This window comes from Mesoplodon mirus (genome assembly GCF_964341445.2).
Source record: "Mesoplodon mirus genome assembly, chromosome: 3".
NCBI classification, from domain to species: Eukaryota; Metazoa; Chordata; class Mammalia; order Artiodactyla; family Ziphiidae; genus Mesoplodon; species Mesoplodon mirus.
The window spans coordinates 6,844,716-6,861,982 of record NC_138978.1 but is presented as its reverse complement, the minus strand read 5'-3'; the positions used below and the strand labels follow the sequence as shown (position 1 = coordinate 6,861,982).

At 48.7% G+C, this 17,267-nt stretch overlaps 1 protein-coding gene across 1 annotated transcript in view; it reads left to right on the top strand.

Moving 5' to 3' along the window:
* Positions 1 to 17,267, top strand: part of SLC2A5 (solute carrier family 2 member 5) — a gene marked incomplete at its 5' end in the record, with an annotated part of 35,295 nt that overhangs the window by 5,508 nt on the left and 12,520 nt on the right. Inside the window, 2 exons of the mRNA XM_082616104.1 lie at positions 12,048 to 12,146; positions 12,936 to 13,096. Coding sequence (XP_082472230.1) covers positions 12,048 to 12,146; positions 12,936 to 13,096 — 260 coding nt within the window. The remainder of the gene's footprint in view (positions 1 to 12,047; positions 12,147 to 12,935; positions 13,097 to 17,267) is intronic.

Here is a 17,267-nt window from a genome sequence, read left to right as displayed (position 1 = left end):
AAGTCCTGGTATCGTCTGGTCTCAGAATGATGCCGAAAACTCGGTATGTGTGCGCCAGTGCCAAATCTCGGAGACAGAGTTTTGGATGAAGTAGAAAAGAATGGCTTTATTGCTTTGCCAGGCAAAGGGGGACACAGTGGGCTCATGCCCCTCACAAACTATATGTCCCAACCCGGGAGGATTTGGTGAGGAGTTTTATAGCTATAGTTCAAGGATGGGGGTGCTGATAAGATTAGGGTGTGTGCAGGGCCTGTACTCCTTTAATCTGGCCTCAGGTAATCTGATGAGCTTCTGTGGTTCCTTTAATCTGGCCTCATGTGGTCTTCTTGAAAAGCTTCTCTGGACTGAAGAATGCTGACATCTTCCATTTGTTGGGGGTTTTAGTTCCATAAAGAGCTTAAAGATATTGTCATGTGTATCCCTCGAGGCAAACCAGGACCCTGCCCCAAGGCCGCACTGTTGTTTCTTGGCTGTTCCTCCCTTGTCTCTGCATTCCCTCCAGTCCCTGATTGGCAACTGTTCAAATCTGCCCTTTGGAACTGAGGGACGGTCATGGAGGCTGGAGTCTGTTCCCTACAAACAAGAAAAGGGGGACACAGAAAGGCTTCCGTGCCCAAGAGCACCACAGGGTCCTGCTTGGTTTCAAGAACAGCCCGGGGATTTGCCGACCTGCTTTGTGATGCTAATTCAACAGCTTACATCCTGGTTAAATTTTCCTATACAAACTTTTTTTTCTAATTCTGAAAAGCTTCATTTTCAGATAGACCATTTTTATTTTTTGTTTTATTTTAAAAGTAATACAAAAATCCTCTTAATTCCCCTTGGTGTCAATCACCTAGTTTTGTCAGTTTTACAACCTAAATATCTCTCAGATGCATTTGCTTCTCTAATCTCTGCCACTACGCAGGTCCAAGTCACTGGCATATTTCACTTGCTCTGCAGCAAAGAACAGCTCCCTCTCCTCTTCCCCAAATCCACTGGTCTCTTGTCCCCTCATCAGTTCTCCTCTAGGCAGCCACAGTAAACTTTTCAAAACACAAATCTGGTCACCCTCCACCCTCTAATGCCTTCTTTCTGCTCCTAGAACAAAAATGAAGCTCCTTCACATGGTCTATAAGTGCTAAATATAGTCTGGCCCTGCCTACCTCCCCAGCCTCCTTCTCCATCCAGCCTTCCTTTCCACTTTGTGCTCTTCAGCTACACGGATTGCAATTTCTCTTGTACCACAGGGCCTTGGCACATACTATTCCCTACCTGGAAGGCTCTCTCCACCACCCCATCCCCACCCCACCCCCCTCTGCTTAGGTAAGCTCTATTCATGCTTCCTTCCCATCTCAGCTCAAGTTCACTTTTTTAGGGAGGCCTTCGCTGACCAGCCCCCCAACCCCCTTCTTTAGAGTCCTTTTATAGTTATAAATTCATCAGTGTATTTATCTGACTAAATTCTGCTTAACTGGAGTCTAAGCTGCTTGAGGACAAGGCTTTTTTTTTTTTTTTTGCACCCTGTTGTAACCCCCCTCTAGGACACTAGTAGACTCAGTACATATAAATGTAAATATATGCTAGGATTGAAATCATTCCTAATCTCACATCCCAGAATAACCACTGTTTTCAGATTCTGATAAGTCTTCTAAAATCCTGTGCTAACATATTTATATTTTATGTTAATAATAACGTTTAATAGTAATAATATATGTTAATAATAATGATTTGGGAATTGAGATCTGGGACCCAAATCTTCATGTCAGAATCCTTGACAAGCAAGGATTCTTAGCAAGCACTTTCCCCATTGTGACAGGTTAGAGTGGACCTAACACACAGCCCTCTAAGAAAGAGGAAAATTTGCTTTGGGTCCTTTTCTCCCTCAATGATAAAATCCTAATATAATTTCCCTGTAATGAACCAAACTATATGGAAGGTGGGAAAGAGAAAGTCAGGAAGGCCCTGGCAGAACCCGGGTCTGGTCACTTTCCTATTACTTTAAAAGTGATTCTTTGTCTCTCAACAGAGGTAGTTTCAAGCACAGGTCCGTTTCTTGGAAACATTAGTACGTGTTCCTGTGACACACCTTGGCCTGCTATGTGCAATTAGCCAAAATATCCTTGGGTTAATCAGTGTTGTTTATTATTGTCATTTTAAACCCCAAGGCAAAAATAGGTTTCAACTGGCAGGTCCCCTTCCTAGCGCAGGCAGGACAGAGACAAGGGCAGGGTGGGGAGGGCGAGGGCCAGAGATGGGACACTCTCTTCCTCCCCGCCCCCGTTTTCAGCTCCCGCAGGTAATAAATAAACATGGAAAGTTCCCAAAACCAAAAAGACACTTGCAGTGGGCGAGCCCGGCCCACACACCTCAGGTCGCCCTGACGCTAGGGTCCTGCAAGACCCCAGCAGGGACAGTCCCTGCCTCGGACCAGTGGGCCACTCCCTATTCTGAGACCCCAGATCCCTGGGCGCCCAGAGGACCCCCTTCCCCCAAGGGCCTAAAGGCGGCCTGAGACCCCGAGGCTGCTGTGCCCAGGTCCCGGGGCCTGGAAGGACCGGGCAAGGGACACAGAGGACCTGGGCGGGGACAGTCCCCGAGCTCTGGGCCCACTCCCGACCGTTCCCGGCCCTCCGGGGCCCCCAGGTGCCCTCCCTCGGTGTCTCCTGGCCGCCGCGGGGCTCGAGGGTCCCGGGCTGAGGAGGCCGCGGGCAGGGCTGAGGGGAACCCGGGGCAGGGGCGAGGGGACAGCGCCCCACGGCCCAGCATCCCGGCGGCCTCTCCGCCGCGTTCTCTCCACTTGCGCTTCGATCCCGCCGCTGAGGCGTTGGTGACGCCAAGGCTGTACCTGCGCTGCCCCGGGGCCGCCGCCGAGCCAGGTACTGCGGCTCCCCCCCTCCCTTCCCCCTCCCCCCACCAGGAGAGCCCCCTCCCGCCCAGGCCGGGCCGCCGGCTCCTCCCACCACCTCCACTCCAGGTGGGAGTTCAAGGCGGGGGGGGGGGGGGGGGGGGGGGTCTGCATCGCCCGACACCACCCCATCTCTCAGCTTTCAGCTCCCCAGGGAGCGAAGTGGAAGCTCTGGGCCTAGAAGTGGCTCTCCTGATTTCCTCTGGGCCTGGCAATGACCCATGGTGGCAAACTTCTGACAGCTCTTTTTGCTTTCCCAGCCTGTCCCCTCCCCTTCACCCCCCCCACCCCTCCCCCACCCACCGCCCCGCAACTAAAGTGCATTTTCTTTGGAGAATTTTTCAAAACTCTGAAATAATTGGGAACCTCTGGTCTTGCCAAACCTCAGCGGGAAATCATGGTATTAGGGCTGTGACCCAGGATTAAAAGGACAGGAAATGAAGTTAGAGAAAGGAAATGGTCAGTCCGACCCCCACTGCTCCCAGCACCTCCCTATCCCCCCAAACCCCCCACGTGAATGGGGAAGCAGGGACCAACACGCACACACACACGCTGTCACCTTCCTCTCAGCCTCCCACACAGAGGCACCTGATGACAATTCCCGAGTTTGCCACTCATGCCAAGACCACTGCCCGACACACAGTGGACCCCCAGTTAACTGTCATTTGAAGGTGAACAGGGGAAGATGTGACTACATTAACTGGATTTGTGCCACAACAAATAAAACAGGGAACATGCCCTGTAACGATGAAAGCCCATCGGCTTTGAGAGCCTGCCCTGGATTTTGGCCACTTGACCTGGTGTGGTGGCCACATGGCAGCCGAACACGCGCTGAGCACAGGGGGCCGACAGGGGCCTGGCCACGCATGGAGGACCCAGACAAGCATCTGTGACTCACTTTCCCTGCCCTGCAGATAAAGGGACTTGAAATAGTTACTGCTTTTGCAATAGTGATGATTACACAGAAAATCTCATCTCTAGGCGACTCTGAGTTCCTTAAAAAGGAAAATAAGAAACTTTCTGAGAAAAGTGTTCCGTGGTTCTTTGGACAAAAGCCGACTTCCTAGTGGAGAGATTTGGCTGCAGGCTTCCTGGCAGGGACCACTCCTGAGAAGCCTCTAATGACCCCATCTCCGGCCCCCGTGTTACCTGGTGTGTTGTAGGGTCACCGGCACCTGCTGCTTTCCATGTGCTTGTGACGGAAATAACCCTTCCAGTCACTCACCACGAGCCTGACTTTCGCAGTAAGGAAATACCGCAGACTGTCCCAATCTGGAAGGCACTGTGCCTGCAGTCCCTGGGGGGTGCCTACTTGCTGAGCTAGACCCCAGACATCTCCCTTAAAAGAAGAAGCGAAAACAAGACAAACCTCTGGGTTCCCGAAAGGGTTATTCTGCCTTAGCCCGCCTATAAAAATGCTATTGGCTGTTACCTGGCTTGGCCAAAGTACAGCCAGAATGTCTTCTCTCGCCATTCAGTGCATTTGTTATTTTGGCTGAAAGGAAGTAAGCAGAACCCTGCGTTTCCAGAGAAAAGATGGAGCAACAGGATGCAGTCAGGAGGGAAGGGGTAAGTTTGCTGTCGAGACAGCAAGCAGCAGCCCCACGGCAGGGCCTGTTCGGCATTGCTGGGGATGCTCTTCGGAGCTCTGTGCACGGCGAGGACCACTGGGGCACCTGCCCCTCAGAGCTCACCCAGCAGCTGGACTTTTACAGGGACTAGAGAGAGGAGACATTTAGACACATTGAGATTCAGAGGTTCTTTGGGCTGGAACCGAAATGATGAGACTCAAAGGATGAGTTTGTCACAACTTCCCTCACCGTAAGAACTTGAGGGGAAGGGCTTCGGAAACCAGCAACAAAATCCTTACACATGGCCTGTGAGAGTTTTTTGCTTTGTTTGATTTTCGCTTCAGGGCATTTTCACTAACCTTTTCAGCAGGTGAAGAGCTAAGCCAGCACGAAGAGAAGGTAGAAAAGATGTTGCGGGATTTGAATTGAACTCAGATCTGCAGCAGAGGTTTCCTCCCTTTTAGATAATCAGAATCCTTTTCTTTTAGAGATGAAAGATTTTTCTGAACCTCTTCCCACCCACCCTTGCCCTCCATATAATTGCCGTTGTACTTTTAGGGTCCTTTTTTTTTTTTATAAAATTTTTAATTTTTTTTTTTTTTTTTTTTTTTTGCTGCATTGGGTCTTCGTTGCTGCGCACCGGCTTTCTCTAGTTGCGGCGAGCGGGGGCTACTCTTCGTTGTGGTGCGCGGGCTTCTCATTGCGGTGGCTTCTCTTGTTGCAGAGCACGGACTCTAGGCACGTGGGCTTCAGTAGTTGCAGCATGCAGGCTCAGTAGTTGTGGCACACGGGCTTAGTAGCTCTGCGGCATGTGGGATCTTCCCGGACCAGGGCACGAACCCACGTCCCCTGAATTGGCAGGCGGATTCTTAACCACTGCACCACCAGGGAAGTGCTAGAGTCTTTTGATTGAGGAAAATGCATAAGGACAGAAAGGTAACATAAATTTATTAACACTTTTAAGAAATTTGCATTTTATTCATCAAAACAGCATCTGTTTATATTGATGGGGGAGGTACTTATTTGTGCAAATTATTATTTATTCAGTCGTGGACAGGAGAGCCTTGCCATAGACAGATTGGGTCCATGCTCTGTAGCTCACAGATTAAGGACAGGTCTGAGAGGTAGAAGTACCTGGGATTCATTCCTGCTCCATCCTATTCAAGCTGTGGGAACTTGGGCAAGTTATTTAACTGCTCTGTGCCTTGGTTTTCTCACCTATAAAATGGGAATAATAACCATACCACCTCAGAGGGATGCTGGAACAAGTAAATGAGATCATGTGTGTAAATTACCTGGCACAGAGTGGATCCCCCGTAAGTGTTATTGTTTTGTGATCATCCTTCAGAGCAGAGCGCTACTGACATTGGGGCCGGATAGTTCTTTGCCATGGGGGGCTGGCCTGGGTGTTGTAGGATGTTGAGCAGCATCCCTGGTGTCTGTTCACTAGATGCCAGTAGCACTCTCGCCCACAAGATTGCCTGCTTTAGAGATTACTGCGTCATTTCACAGGGACTGTCTTGTCGACTTCATGACAACAAGAACGTGTTAGGTCAAATGTTATCGCCTCTATTTTATAGAAAAGGAGCTGTGAGGTAATAAGAACTCAGGGATTTGGGGGTCAGGGGGGCCCTGGTCTGGTCTGTGCCTTCTCTTCAAAAGAAGTGCACCGCCCAGCTGTGCCCCCAGGTGGGGCTGCAAAAGAACAGAAACACCCTGCGTGGTGGTCCCTGAAAATGAACGATACATTTTGAAAGGAGACGATTAAACGGTCACATGCAAAAGATATGGGCTGATCACAGCCACCTGCTCCTGCAGTCCCCCAAGGAAGGGGGCCTCCTCCAGGGATCCATCCAGGGGGATGCAGGCTGCCCCTTCCCAGGTGCCTGAGGGCAGACCTGGCCCTTTGGGTACATATGCGCTAGGTGTCCCAGGAGACATCAAAACAGAACTATGCCAGTGGTGACTGTGAGAACCTTCAAATCACAAAGTGAAGCCAATGAGGGATTTAGGAGCTGAGTGGAAGTGGGGGGCCAGCTCAGGCCACAGAGGCTGGGCTGCCAGGGGCCGCTCAGGGCTGGTGGGGAGGGCCTGGTTGTCTGTCCCCTGGTGGCTGTGTGACCACGGCATCACTGGCCTTTGGGTTCCTCAGAAAAGACATGAGGGCTTCCCTGGTGGCGCAGTGGTTGGGAGTCTGCCTGCCGATGCAGGGGACGCGGGTTCGTGCCCCGGTCCGGGAGGATCCCACATGCGGAGCGGCTGGGCCCGTGAGCCATGGCTACTGAGCCTGCGCGTCCGGAGCCTGTGCTCCGCAACGGGAGAGGCCACAGCAGTGAGAGGGCCACGTACCACAAAAAAAAAAAAAAAAAAGAGAGAGAAAAGACATGAATCTGGTGTGCATCAAGGACTTTCCGCCAGGAAAAAGGACTTTTGGCCTGAAAGAAACAAATAAGATGATTAGAAACAAATGCCAAAATGCTTTGGAAAGTGAAAACAGAATTTTTAGTGGAGTGTCTCCACCACCAACTAGTTGAGTGTCGTTGAGCTACTAACTTCCCCTCTGGGTCCTCATTGTTAATAATTAATATTGATAGCAAACCGTGATATAATGTGTAATGCTTGGAGTGTGTACCACCACGAGCCAGCTGGGGGCCTGTTTCACATATATGAACTCATTAATTCCCCATATCAGTCTTGCGAGGAAGGCAGTATCATTGTCCCCATTGTACAGATGAAGTAGCCAAGACAGAGAGAAGTTAATAGCTAGCCCTAGGCCACACAGCCAGCAGCAGGAGAGGCAGTTTCAACCCCTTGCTCTTGGGCTGCAATGGCCACGCTGTAAACCCCCCGCAGAGACAACACCGGGCACCTCCAGCTCTAAAATGTTATGACGTTTGTCTCCCCTCTCTCCCCTCGTCACTCGGACCTCAAGGAATGTTTGTGAAACTTTGGGTTCATTCCATAGAGTGATAAAGTGACTTACGGTGTTAATAATTCATAGGGACTCCCTTTTCCAGGCATATTTGCATTCTGACTGGAGACGCCTGACAAAGAAAAGTCTGAGACTGAGAGTGTCTCTCTGGTGGTAGAAAGAGAAATTGGAGACAAATTCCTAAGAGAGAAATGGTTTGGGTGGGGCTTTCTTCCCAGAGAGCTTGAATCACACCCTTTCAGAGGGCTAGCCCTGAAGGTGGTTGTTTCACTGAAGTCTCAGAATGTTCTCAGCATTTTGAAAAACAGGAAGCCAGTTTACTGTGGGCGTGAGGGATTTGGTTCCTAGTTTTTCTCAAAAGCACAGCTCATAGTCCCGGCTTCCCTTGGCCTCTGAGGAGGGTCCCCTCTCGTGTCTTGAGGCCACTGAGCCATTTGTCATTTTCAATAAGATGCTCGGAGACCTGGACATCCTCTTCAGCCTCTTCCTCTCCCTCATGCCCTAATCCAGCCCAGTACCAAATTCTCTTTTTTCCCCTCTTGGAAAGGAAAGAAAAGGAAAAGAGAAAGAAAGAGAAAAGAAAAAGAAAGCTTAAGCCCTGAATTTCTCTTACATGCCTTTTTTATATAGTAACTTTATTGAGAATATAACTCCCAGACCATACAATTCACCCCTTTAAAGTATATAATTCCATATATATTCACAGAGTTGTATATGCATCACCACAATCCACTTTAGAACATTTTCATCACCCCTAAAAGAAACCCCCTACCCACGGACAGTCACTCCGCATTTCCCCCCATCTCTTCCTCTTCTCCCCCAGCCCTGGGCAATCACTGATTTATCTCTGTCTCTGTGGATCTGCCTAGTCTGGACATTTCACATAGATGGAACCAGGTGGTCTTCTGTGACTGGCTTCTTTCACGTAGCTTGTTTTCAAGGTTCATCCACTTTGTAGCGAGTTATCAGTGCTTCATTCCTTTTCATGACCAAATAATATTCCATTGCACGAATATCCCACATTTTGCTTATCAGTTCATCAGCTCATAGACATTTGGGTTGTTTCCACTTTTGGGTTATGATGAAAAGGCTGCTATGAATATTTGTGATCAAGTTTGCATGAATATGTGTTTTCATTCTCTTGGTTATATACCTAGGAGTGGAATTGCTGGGTCCTATGTTTACTCTGTGTTTAACTTTTTGAGGAACGGCCAGACTGTTTTCCAAAGTGGCTGCACCATTTTACAATCCCATAAGCAATGTGAGAGGGTTCCAATTTTCTCAGCATCCTCATAAACACATTTACCTGTCCTGTTGGTTTTAACCATCCTAATGAGTGAGAAGTGGTATCACGTTGTGGTTTTGATTTCCATTTTTCTCAAGGGGTACCAAATCCCTTGATTTTACTTCCTAAATAGTCCTCAAAGCTGGTACCTCTTGCTCCCCTGCCTCAGCCACTCCCCTACCCAGGCCCCCATCCTCTCTCAGTCACTTTCCTGACTCCCGTCTTTAACCACTTCTGTGGATTTTCTTCATAAAACTTACTCCAGTTCTAGTTTCATTATTAAATTATTATGAAGTTTTAAAAAAATGTCTGTCTTTCCCATTGGACCACAGTCTTCTTGAGGGCAGCTGTTTTGCTCACTGGACTATAGCATGGTACACAGATCATAGACAGCTGTCAGTAAATATGCAATGCAATGTTTATTGCATCATCCATGAAAAAAATTAATCAACAGTCAATCTAAGAAAGAAATGAAATTTTTATTCGAGCCAACCTGAGGATTATAACGTGGCAGACAGTCTTTCAGAAAGCTCTGAGGACTGTTCTTCCTGTTAGAAGTCAGAGCACAGTTATATAATTTTTGAGACGAAGTGTTATACATCAAAGTAACATATTGACAGTTTACATAGTCTAACAAGGTGAGTAGTGAGTTATTGCGACCCCTTACAGGATTGGGAAAGGAATGTTATCTCCTAAGGATTTAGCTTGCTGGTGCCAGGAGGATATTGTTTATTGTTGTTGTTTTTCTTTTCTTTTTTTTTGTGAGTAGGCATTCCTGCGTCTTCTAAGGGGATCTAGTTAATGTGTAATGCATATGCTTAAGGCACACTAAAGGGGAGGGGTTAGTGGCTCAAATGGCAGAGAAAATTTTATGTTAAATTTTTCTTTTCCTGCCTTAAAAATAATTTTGTTTCATCAGAATGAAGGCATTTGGACCAGCAAGGTTGGTGAGAACTTGAGAACTTACCCAGAATGTCTTTGCTATTTCCACAAAGTGTGAGCCCTAATTCCTACGGGTCCTTAGAATGTACCTATGGCTCGAATTCAAGGAGAAAGCCAAGGAATAGAAGTTGAATTATGTGCTCTAGGCTTAGACACTCTACAGCGTGAGGTCTCTGATAATTTTTGCTAGGATCCCATAAAAGCAGTCAGAGAGCTGTCTATCCACGTACCTGGCAGGATGCCCCCCGTCTGGGTCATGAGCCCCGGGGCACCAGCCAGCTCCCCCACTGAGCTTTGCTAAGGACTTCAAACCTTAGGACCCATCAAAGCAGAATGTTGGAGTTCCACCTGCAGTATGAATGAAGCCTGGTGCATTTATAGTTTATCATTTACTGGGAAGGGAATTAGAAGCGGAGAAATTTTAATCAACTTTTTTTTTTTTTTTGCGGTACGCGGGCCTCTCACTGTTGTGGCCTCTCCCGTTGCGGAGCACAGGCTCCGGATGCGCAGGCTCAGCAGCCATGGCTCATGGGCCCAGCCGCTCCGCGGCATGTGGGATCTTCCCTGACCAGGGCACGAACCCGTGTCCCCTGCATCGGCAGGCGGACTCTCAACCACTGCGCCGCCAGGGAAGCCCTTAATCAACCTTTTTTTCCTTCCTCCCTCCCTCCCTCCCTCTCTCTCCTCCTTCCTTCTTTCCTTCCACCGAATCAAGCAATAGGACAGCTACAGGGCAGGGATCTTTGTTTTCTTCTCCACTATATCCCTAGTAGCTAGAACCTAGAGCCTTGGCTGGCTCACAGTGGGTGCTCAATGTGTGAATGAATGAATGAACACCCAGAGCGCTTCAGGAGGTGAAGTGTGACATGGTTGGCCCTATGCTACCTCCTGGGTGGGGTTTTGGGGGTGGGGTGGGTATGCTTACTTGCGTACCCCCTGACTTTAGAAAACACGGTGTAGCAACAGCCCTGGAACCCGCCTCCCCTCCTGGGCACCATCCCCTGCTCCCCCAACTTCCGTCACCTGCTGCCCCCCTGGCCCGCGGGGGTGGTGGGGCCTGAGGAGAGACTGGAAACCAGAGCCCGCTGCTCCTTGATAGGCTGCCTTGTCTGTGGCTCTTATCATCTTTACCAGAAACTTCCTGTGAATTAAGCATTTGTTAGTTATTTAGTGGAAGAGGAGACGGGCAAAGTTTCACTTGCGGTTCTGCTCTTGACCAGGACTCCTGCGGGTCCTGCACCTGCTCTGTGGGGTCGGGGAGGGGGTCACTAGCTCAGCGGTCCCCCCCGGCATGAGGCAAGGCCCAGGTGCCCACTGTTTCTCTGCCTGTCCTGCTCCTACTTGCCTCTCTCAAGAGGTTCCCCCTTAGATTGGAGGGATGCTGCCCAGGGGAGACATGAGGACCTCAGCTCGCCACCAGAGGGGCTGAGTCTCATGTGATGGGGACCTCGGTTGTAGTACAGGGTGAAGGGTGTCAATGGTGGGTTCAGAGAGCCCAGGCCCACTCCAGTCAGTGGATTCACCTCCACAGCTAGACGCTTCCATAATTAATCCTTGCAATAACTCCGAGAGGTGTTATTATCCTAACCCTAAAGATGAGGAAACTGAAGATCACAGAAATTAAGCCACAAAGTGGCTGTGAGCAAATTCAAACTGAGATCCATAGATTCTAAGAGCAAAGCTCTTTCCACTTTTATTTTTCTCCCAATTTTCATTCTTTTACTAATGAATTCCCACGTGTCATTAAAGATGGTCTTAAATCAGTGTTCAGTTACCCAGGTGTCAAGGGGGATATCGTCACAGAATGTGTGTAAGAGTCCCCAGAAATCTATATTTAAATATTTCTTTCACTGTGCCTTCTGCCTCTTAGAGCAGCAGTCCAGAGGCTAAAGGAAGTTAGTCAGTGGCCCTAAATAATTAAAAATTTTCACATTTTCTCTCTGATTTTTTGGGGGGTTTGTGTTTGAGGCAGTGCCTGAGTGCATTTGCTGCAATCAGCAGAGGCAGTCCCGCGGCAGGAATGTCACAGAAGCAGCTCAGACATTAGGTGGAGGGTTGGAGGGGGTGACCCTTCGGTTTTGTTGAGACCCAGTGATTCTCACCCAGGGGCGATTCCCCACCTGCCCCCAGGGACATTTAGCAATGTCTGGAGACATTTAGGTTGTCACAGATGGGGTGAGAGGTGTCTCTACGGTGCACACAGGACAGCCTCCCCCAACAAAGGATTATCCAGGCTTAAGTGCTACCGTTAACGAAACCTGCTCCACCCAAGGTGCATGGAGGGTAGGTTTCCAGACATGGAGTGGTTGAAAGACCACGGATCTTCAGATCCCATTACATCCATCTTTCTGCAAGACTCTGAGTAAATCAGGAGCTCCCTGGAACCCCGGGTTGCTTCCTTACCTAAAGCCGTGATCTCTCCTCCTGCAGAGGCTGACGCCAGTGCTTGCTTTGGCGACGCTGATAGCTGCCTTTGGGTCATCCTTCCAGTATGGGTACAACGTGGCTGCTATTAACTCCCCTGCCAAGGTAGGTCGCTATGGTGGGCGAGATGCAGCCCCCCAGGAACAGGGAGGGGGGTTTGGAGCAGTCCGTGCCCGGGTGGCCACTAGGGTGGGACTGTACAGACGCTGAGGGCACACAGTGGGACCTCAAGTGAAGGGTGGGGGAACCCAAGAAATAAACAGCACAAGCCCAAGGGACTTGCAGGCACAGGGTCATGGGGACACACCAGGTTCTCGTGGAGAGCCAGGCCTGGCTGGACACATGGTGGGCTGGCCTCCAGGGGTGGGGGGTAAGTTTGGGGGCACTCTGATCTTCTGCAGCCTTGTAATCCATAGCAGAGTCTGGAGGGGCCAGGATCATCCAACATTGATTCCATGATTGGAAGCCTGGAGTCATTCCTTTCTGGGGTTAGAAACATCCTGGGCAGGGACTCCCCTGGTGGTCCAGTGGTTAAGACTCCAAGCGTCCACTGCAGGGGGCACAGGTTCGATCCCTTGTCGGGAAACTAAGATCCCACATGCTGCGGGGCGTGGCCAAATAAATAAATAAACAATAAAGAGAACCAACCAAATTCTTTAAAGAAAAAAAAAAGAAACATCCCTGGCAGCTTGCCCATCAGAGGCCTCCCAGCCGCCTACCCCGGCGTGGGTGCCCCCTGCTAATTGCTGTTAATCTTCACTCACTCTCCTCCACTTAATCGGGTTGATGTTCATGTGCCCAGATCATCCCATTGGGTGGCCCAACAACGTACACTGTTCTTTCTGCAAAACCAGCTCAAATTATTTTGGTGTTCTGTTTTGCTTTGCTCTCCAGCTCATGAAAGCATTTTATAACGAGACCTACTATGACAGAATCAGTGAATACATAAGCGAATTTTCCTTGACCTTGCTGTGGTCGGTTTCTGTGTCCATGTTTCCCTTCGGAGGCTTCCTCGGCTCCCTCATGGTCGGCCCCTTGGTGAATAAATTAGGCAGGTAAGGGAAGGTGAATGTTCAACTCCCTGAAACTCATAGACCCCATCAGAGTTTAAAACCTGGGCCTAAAGCAGAAATCATTATCCTAAAACCAGGTAATGATTGCTGTGATGATTTTTGTTTCCTAATGTGGTTAAGAAGATCAGACATTGACCAAGTGTTTGGGGACTTAGGCAACGAAGGTCTCAGGGCTGGAGTTGGGTGGGGGTGATGGGTCTCAGGGTCTGGGGTGGCCATGGAGAGAGCAGAGAGTGCTTCAGAGATCAGGACTCACTCCCGCTCTCACCCTCTCTTGCCTTGAAATCGTCCTTTCCAGAACGTCCTTTTGGCCTTTAGAAGAGTCAAATGCCAGATGGCATGGCCAAGACATCAGGCCCAATGTAGACCATAGACTGATGTTCCTGAACTCTGCTTCCTAAATGAACACAAGCTAACTGCTCTGTTCTTTTACCTTGGAATCCAGTTATATGCAAAACGTAGCCCAAATTAAATTCCTGTAAAACTCTGAAATGGCTGAGATTAATGTCAAGCCCTTCAGTGTGAGACCGCGTGGTCCCAGGGAGACCCTCACTGTGAGTGTCATCAATGGCAAAAGCAGAGCTTAAATCTTTGCCCCTAATTCTAGAAGCATTAGAGATTCTGTATTTGATTCCAAGAAAGGTCCTTAAGCCCTCCCACCCCCCTGGTAAATTCCATGGGCATGGGAGAGCCAGCAGCCTTGTTATGAACAGTATTTAAGAGTTCTTCCCCTCCAACCCCCTCCCTTCGAGGATGGGCACACGGAGGCGGGTTGAGGTAAAGTGCCCGTTCTCAGCCACAAATCTAGTGAGCTCAAGGCCAGACCCCAGACCTTGGTTCCTTCTCCAGTCTTTTTCAAAAAGAATCTGAGAATAGAAACATACAAGCTGCGCCTGAAGTCTTGCTGGGAGGTTGGTGTTGAACGCACAGTTCTCCCTGTGGGCCACCGGTGGGCAGAACATCAGTCAAGTCACAGATCTGCAGGATGCTTCTCCTTGAGTGAAGGACTAGCCGTCTGGTCTGAAGATGGAGCTGACAGTTGCTAGTCCACCTGAAAATGTGATAAATGCTATTCAGTTGTTTGTGGTTTTCTTAAAGATTTATCAATGTTCTTTAAATATCAGTAGCAGCTAACAATTAATTGATGGGTTCCTACTTGCCGGGCTCTATCCGAAGTGCTTTTAGGGGATATTAATTGCACTAATCCTTACAAAAGCCCCATTCCCTTTTCACACATGGGAAAAAGAGGCACAGACGGTGCTGGGAGGAAATTTCACTTCTGAGCACATCGTGCCAAGTAACGTCCACACTGTACTCTGTTGTATCCGGCACATGTCTTCTCAATCCGTTGCTTTATTTATTTATTATTTTAAATTTATTTATTTTATTTATTTTTTTGGCTTGTTGGGTCTTCATTACTGCACGCGGGCTTTCTCTAGTTGCGGCGAGTGGGGGCTACTCTTGTTGCGGTGCGCAGGCTTCTCATTGCTGTGGCTTCTCTTGTTGTGGAGCATGGGCTCTAGGCATGCGAGCTCAGTAGTTGTGGCACGTGGGTTCGGTAGTTGTGGCCTGCAGGCTCTAGAGCGCAGGCTCAGTAGTTGTGGCACATGAGCTTAGTTGCTCCACGGCATGTGGGATCTGCCCAGACCAGGAATCGAACCCGTGTCCCCTGAATTGGCAGGCGGATTCTTAACCACTGCGCCACCAGGGAAGCCCTGTTGCTTTATTTTTAATTGTACATGTAGTATCTTTTTGATACAAAATCTTTAAATGTTCAACTGGTCACATTTAACTCATCTATGATTTTTGCTTTTTGTGTCTTAAGAGAGTCTTCCCTACCAGGCGTCATAAGGATAATCTTCTATAATTAAAAAAATAATTTTTCAATTTTGTCTTTCCCAAATAGATCTGGAATTTTATTTTGTATTTAGTAGGTGAGTGGAGAGGGAAGGCCAATTTTATTTTAATTTTTTTCCATGTAAAAAATCACTTGCTTTCAAATTTATCTTAGTTATTCATGTTCCTTTAGTCTTCTGTGTTAATTTAAAAATCAGCTTATCGAAATCCCTGAAAAAGGATTCTGCTTGGAATTGATTTGGATTTATCATTTAATTGGAGGAAAAACTAAACATCCTTACACTGTTGAATCTTCCCTTTTGTGAGCAAGCTATGGCTGATTTATTTATCCCAGAACTCATGGCAGTTCCTTGTCTGAGGTTTCATGTCTTTGTCATCAGTTCTGGAAAGTTTTCAGCCATCATTTCTACAGATATTTTCTCTCCTCCATTTTCTATATTCTTCTGGAAGTTCCTCCGTGCCTTTGTTCTTGTTGTTGTTGTCTGTAAAAAGACTTCTTTAAAAAGCTATTTTTCAAAAGTTGTGGTGGGAATTCCCTGGCGGTCCAGTGGTTAGGACTCCACGCTTTCACTGCCAGGGCCCGGGTTTGATCCGTGGTCAGGGAACTAAGATCCCACAAGTGGCACGGTGCGTCAAAAAATAAAAGTGTGGGGGCTTCCCTGGTGGCGCAGTGGTTGAGAGTCCGCCTGCCGATGCAGGGGACACGGGTTCGTGCCCCAGTCCGGGAAGATCCCACATGCTGCGGAGCGGCTGGGCCCGTGAGCCATGGCTGCTGAGCCTGCGCGTCCGGAGCCTGTGCTCTGCAACGGGAGAGGCCACAACAGTAAGAGGCCCGCGTACCGCAAAAAAAAAAAAAAATTAAAAATAAATAAATAAATAAATAAATAAAAGTGTGGTAAACATACATAACATAAAATTTACAATTTTAACCAACTTTTAAGTGTACAGGTTTTTTTTTTAATTTATTTATTTATTTATTTATTTATTTGGCTGTATTGGGTCTTTGTTGCTGCGTGCAGGCTTTTCTCTAGTTGCGGTGAGCGAGGGCTACTCTTCGCTGTGGTGCGCGGGCTTCTCACTGTAGTGGCTTCTCTTGTTGTGGAGCACGGGCTCTAGGCACCTGGGCTTCAGTAGTTGTGGCATGCGGGCTCAGTAGTTGTGGCTCACGGGCTCTAAAGCGCAGGCTCAGAAGTTGTGGCGCAGGGGCTTAGTTGCTCCGCGGCATGTGGGATCTTCCCGGACCAGGGCTCGAACCCGTGTCCCCTGCATTGGCAGGTGGCTTCTTAACCACTGCACCACCAGGGAAGTCCAGTGTACAGGTTTTTGGCATTAAGTACATTCACACTGTTGTGCAACCATCACCACCACCCATCTCTATAACTTTTCATCTCATATAAACGGACACCGGGGCTTCCCTGGTGGCGCAGCAGTTGACAGTCCACCTGCCGATGCAGGGGACAAGGGTCCATGCCCCGGTCTGGGAGGATCCCACATGCTGCGGAGCGGCTGGGCCTGTGAGCCATGGCCGCTGAGCCTGTGCGTCCGGAGCCTGTGCTCCGCAATGGGAGAGGCCACAACGGTGAGAGGCCTGTGTACCGCAAAAAAAAAAAAAAAAAAAAACAGACACCATGTACCCATTAAACAATAGCTCCCCTTTCTTGTCTTCCTGTAACTCACCAATCAACTTTCTGTCTCTGTGCATTTGACTACTCTAAGGACCTTATATGAATGAATCCTACAAGATTTGTCCTTTTGTGACTGGGTTATCTCCCTTAGCCTAATGCCCTCAAGGTGCATTCATATTGTAGCACATGTCCGAATCTCTGTCCTTTTTCAGGCTGAATAATACTCTGTTGTATGCATGCACTGCATTCAGCTTATCCAGTCATCTGTCGATGGACGTCTGGGTCGCTTCCACCGTCTGGCCACTGTGACTAGTGCTGTTACAATCCTCCCTAACTTAATCTGTCATACTTCCCATCTTCTCTCTCTCTCTCTGTGTTGCTTTCCATGTAACTTCCTCAGGTATGCCTTCCTATTCATTAATTCTTTCCTTAGCTGCAATTCACCTACTACATTTTTATTTCAATGACTATATTTTTCATTTCTAAGTTTTATTCATTTGCTTTTAAAATCTATCTTTTTTGGGCTTCCCTGGTGGCGCAGTGGTTGAGAGTCCGCCTGCTGATGCAGGGGACACGGGTTCGTGCCCCGGTCCGGGAAGATCCCACATGCCGCGGAGCGGCTGGGCCCGTGAGCCATGGCCGCTGAGCCTGCACGTCCGGAGCCTGTGCTC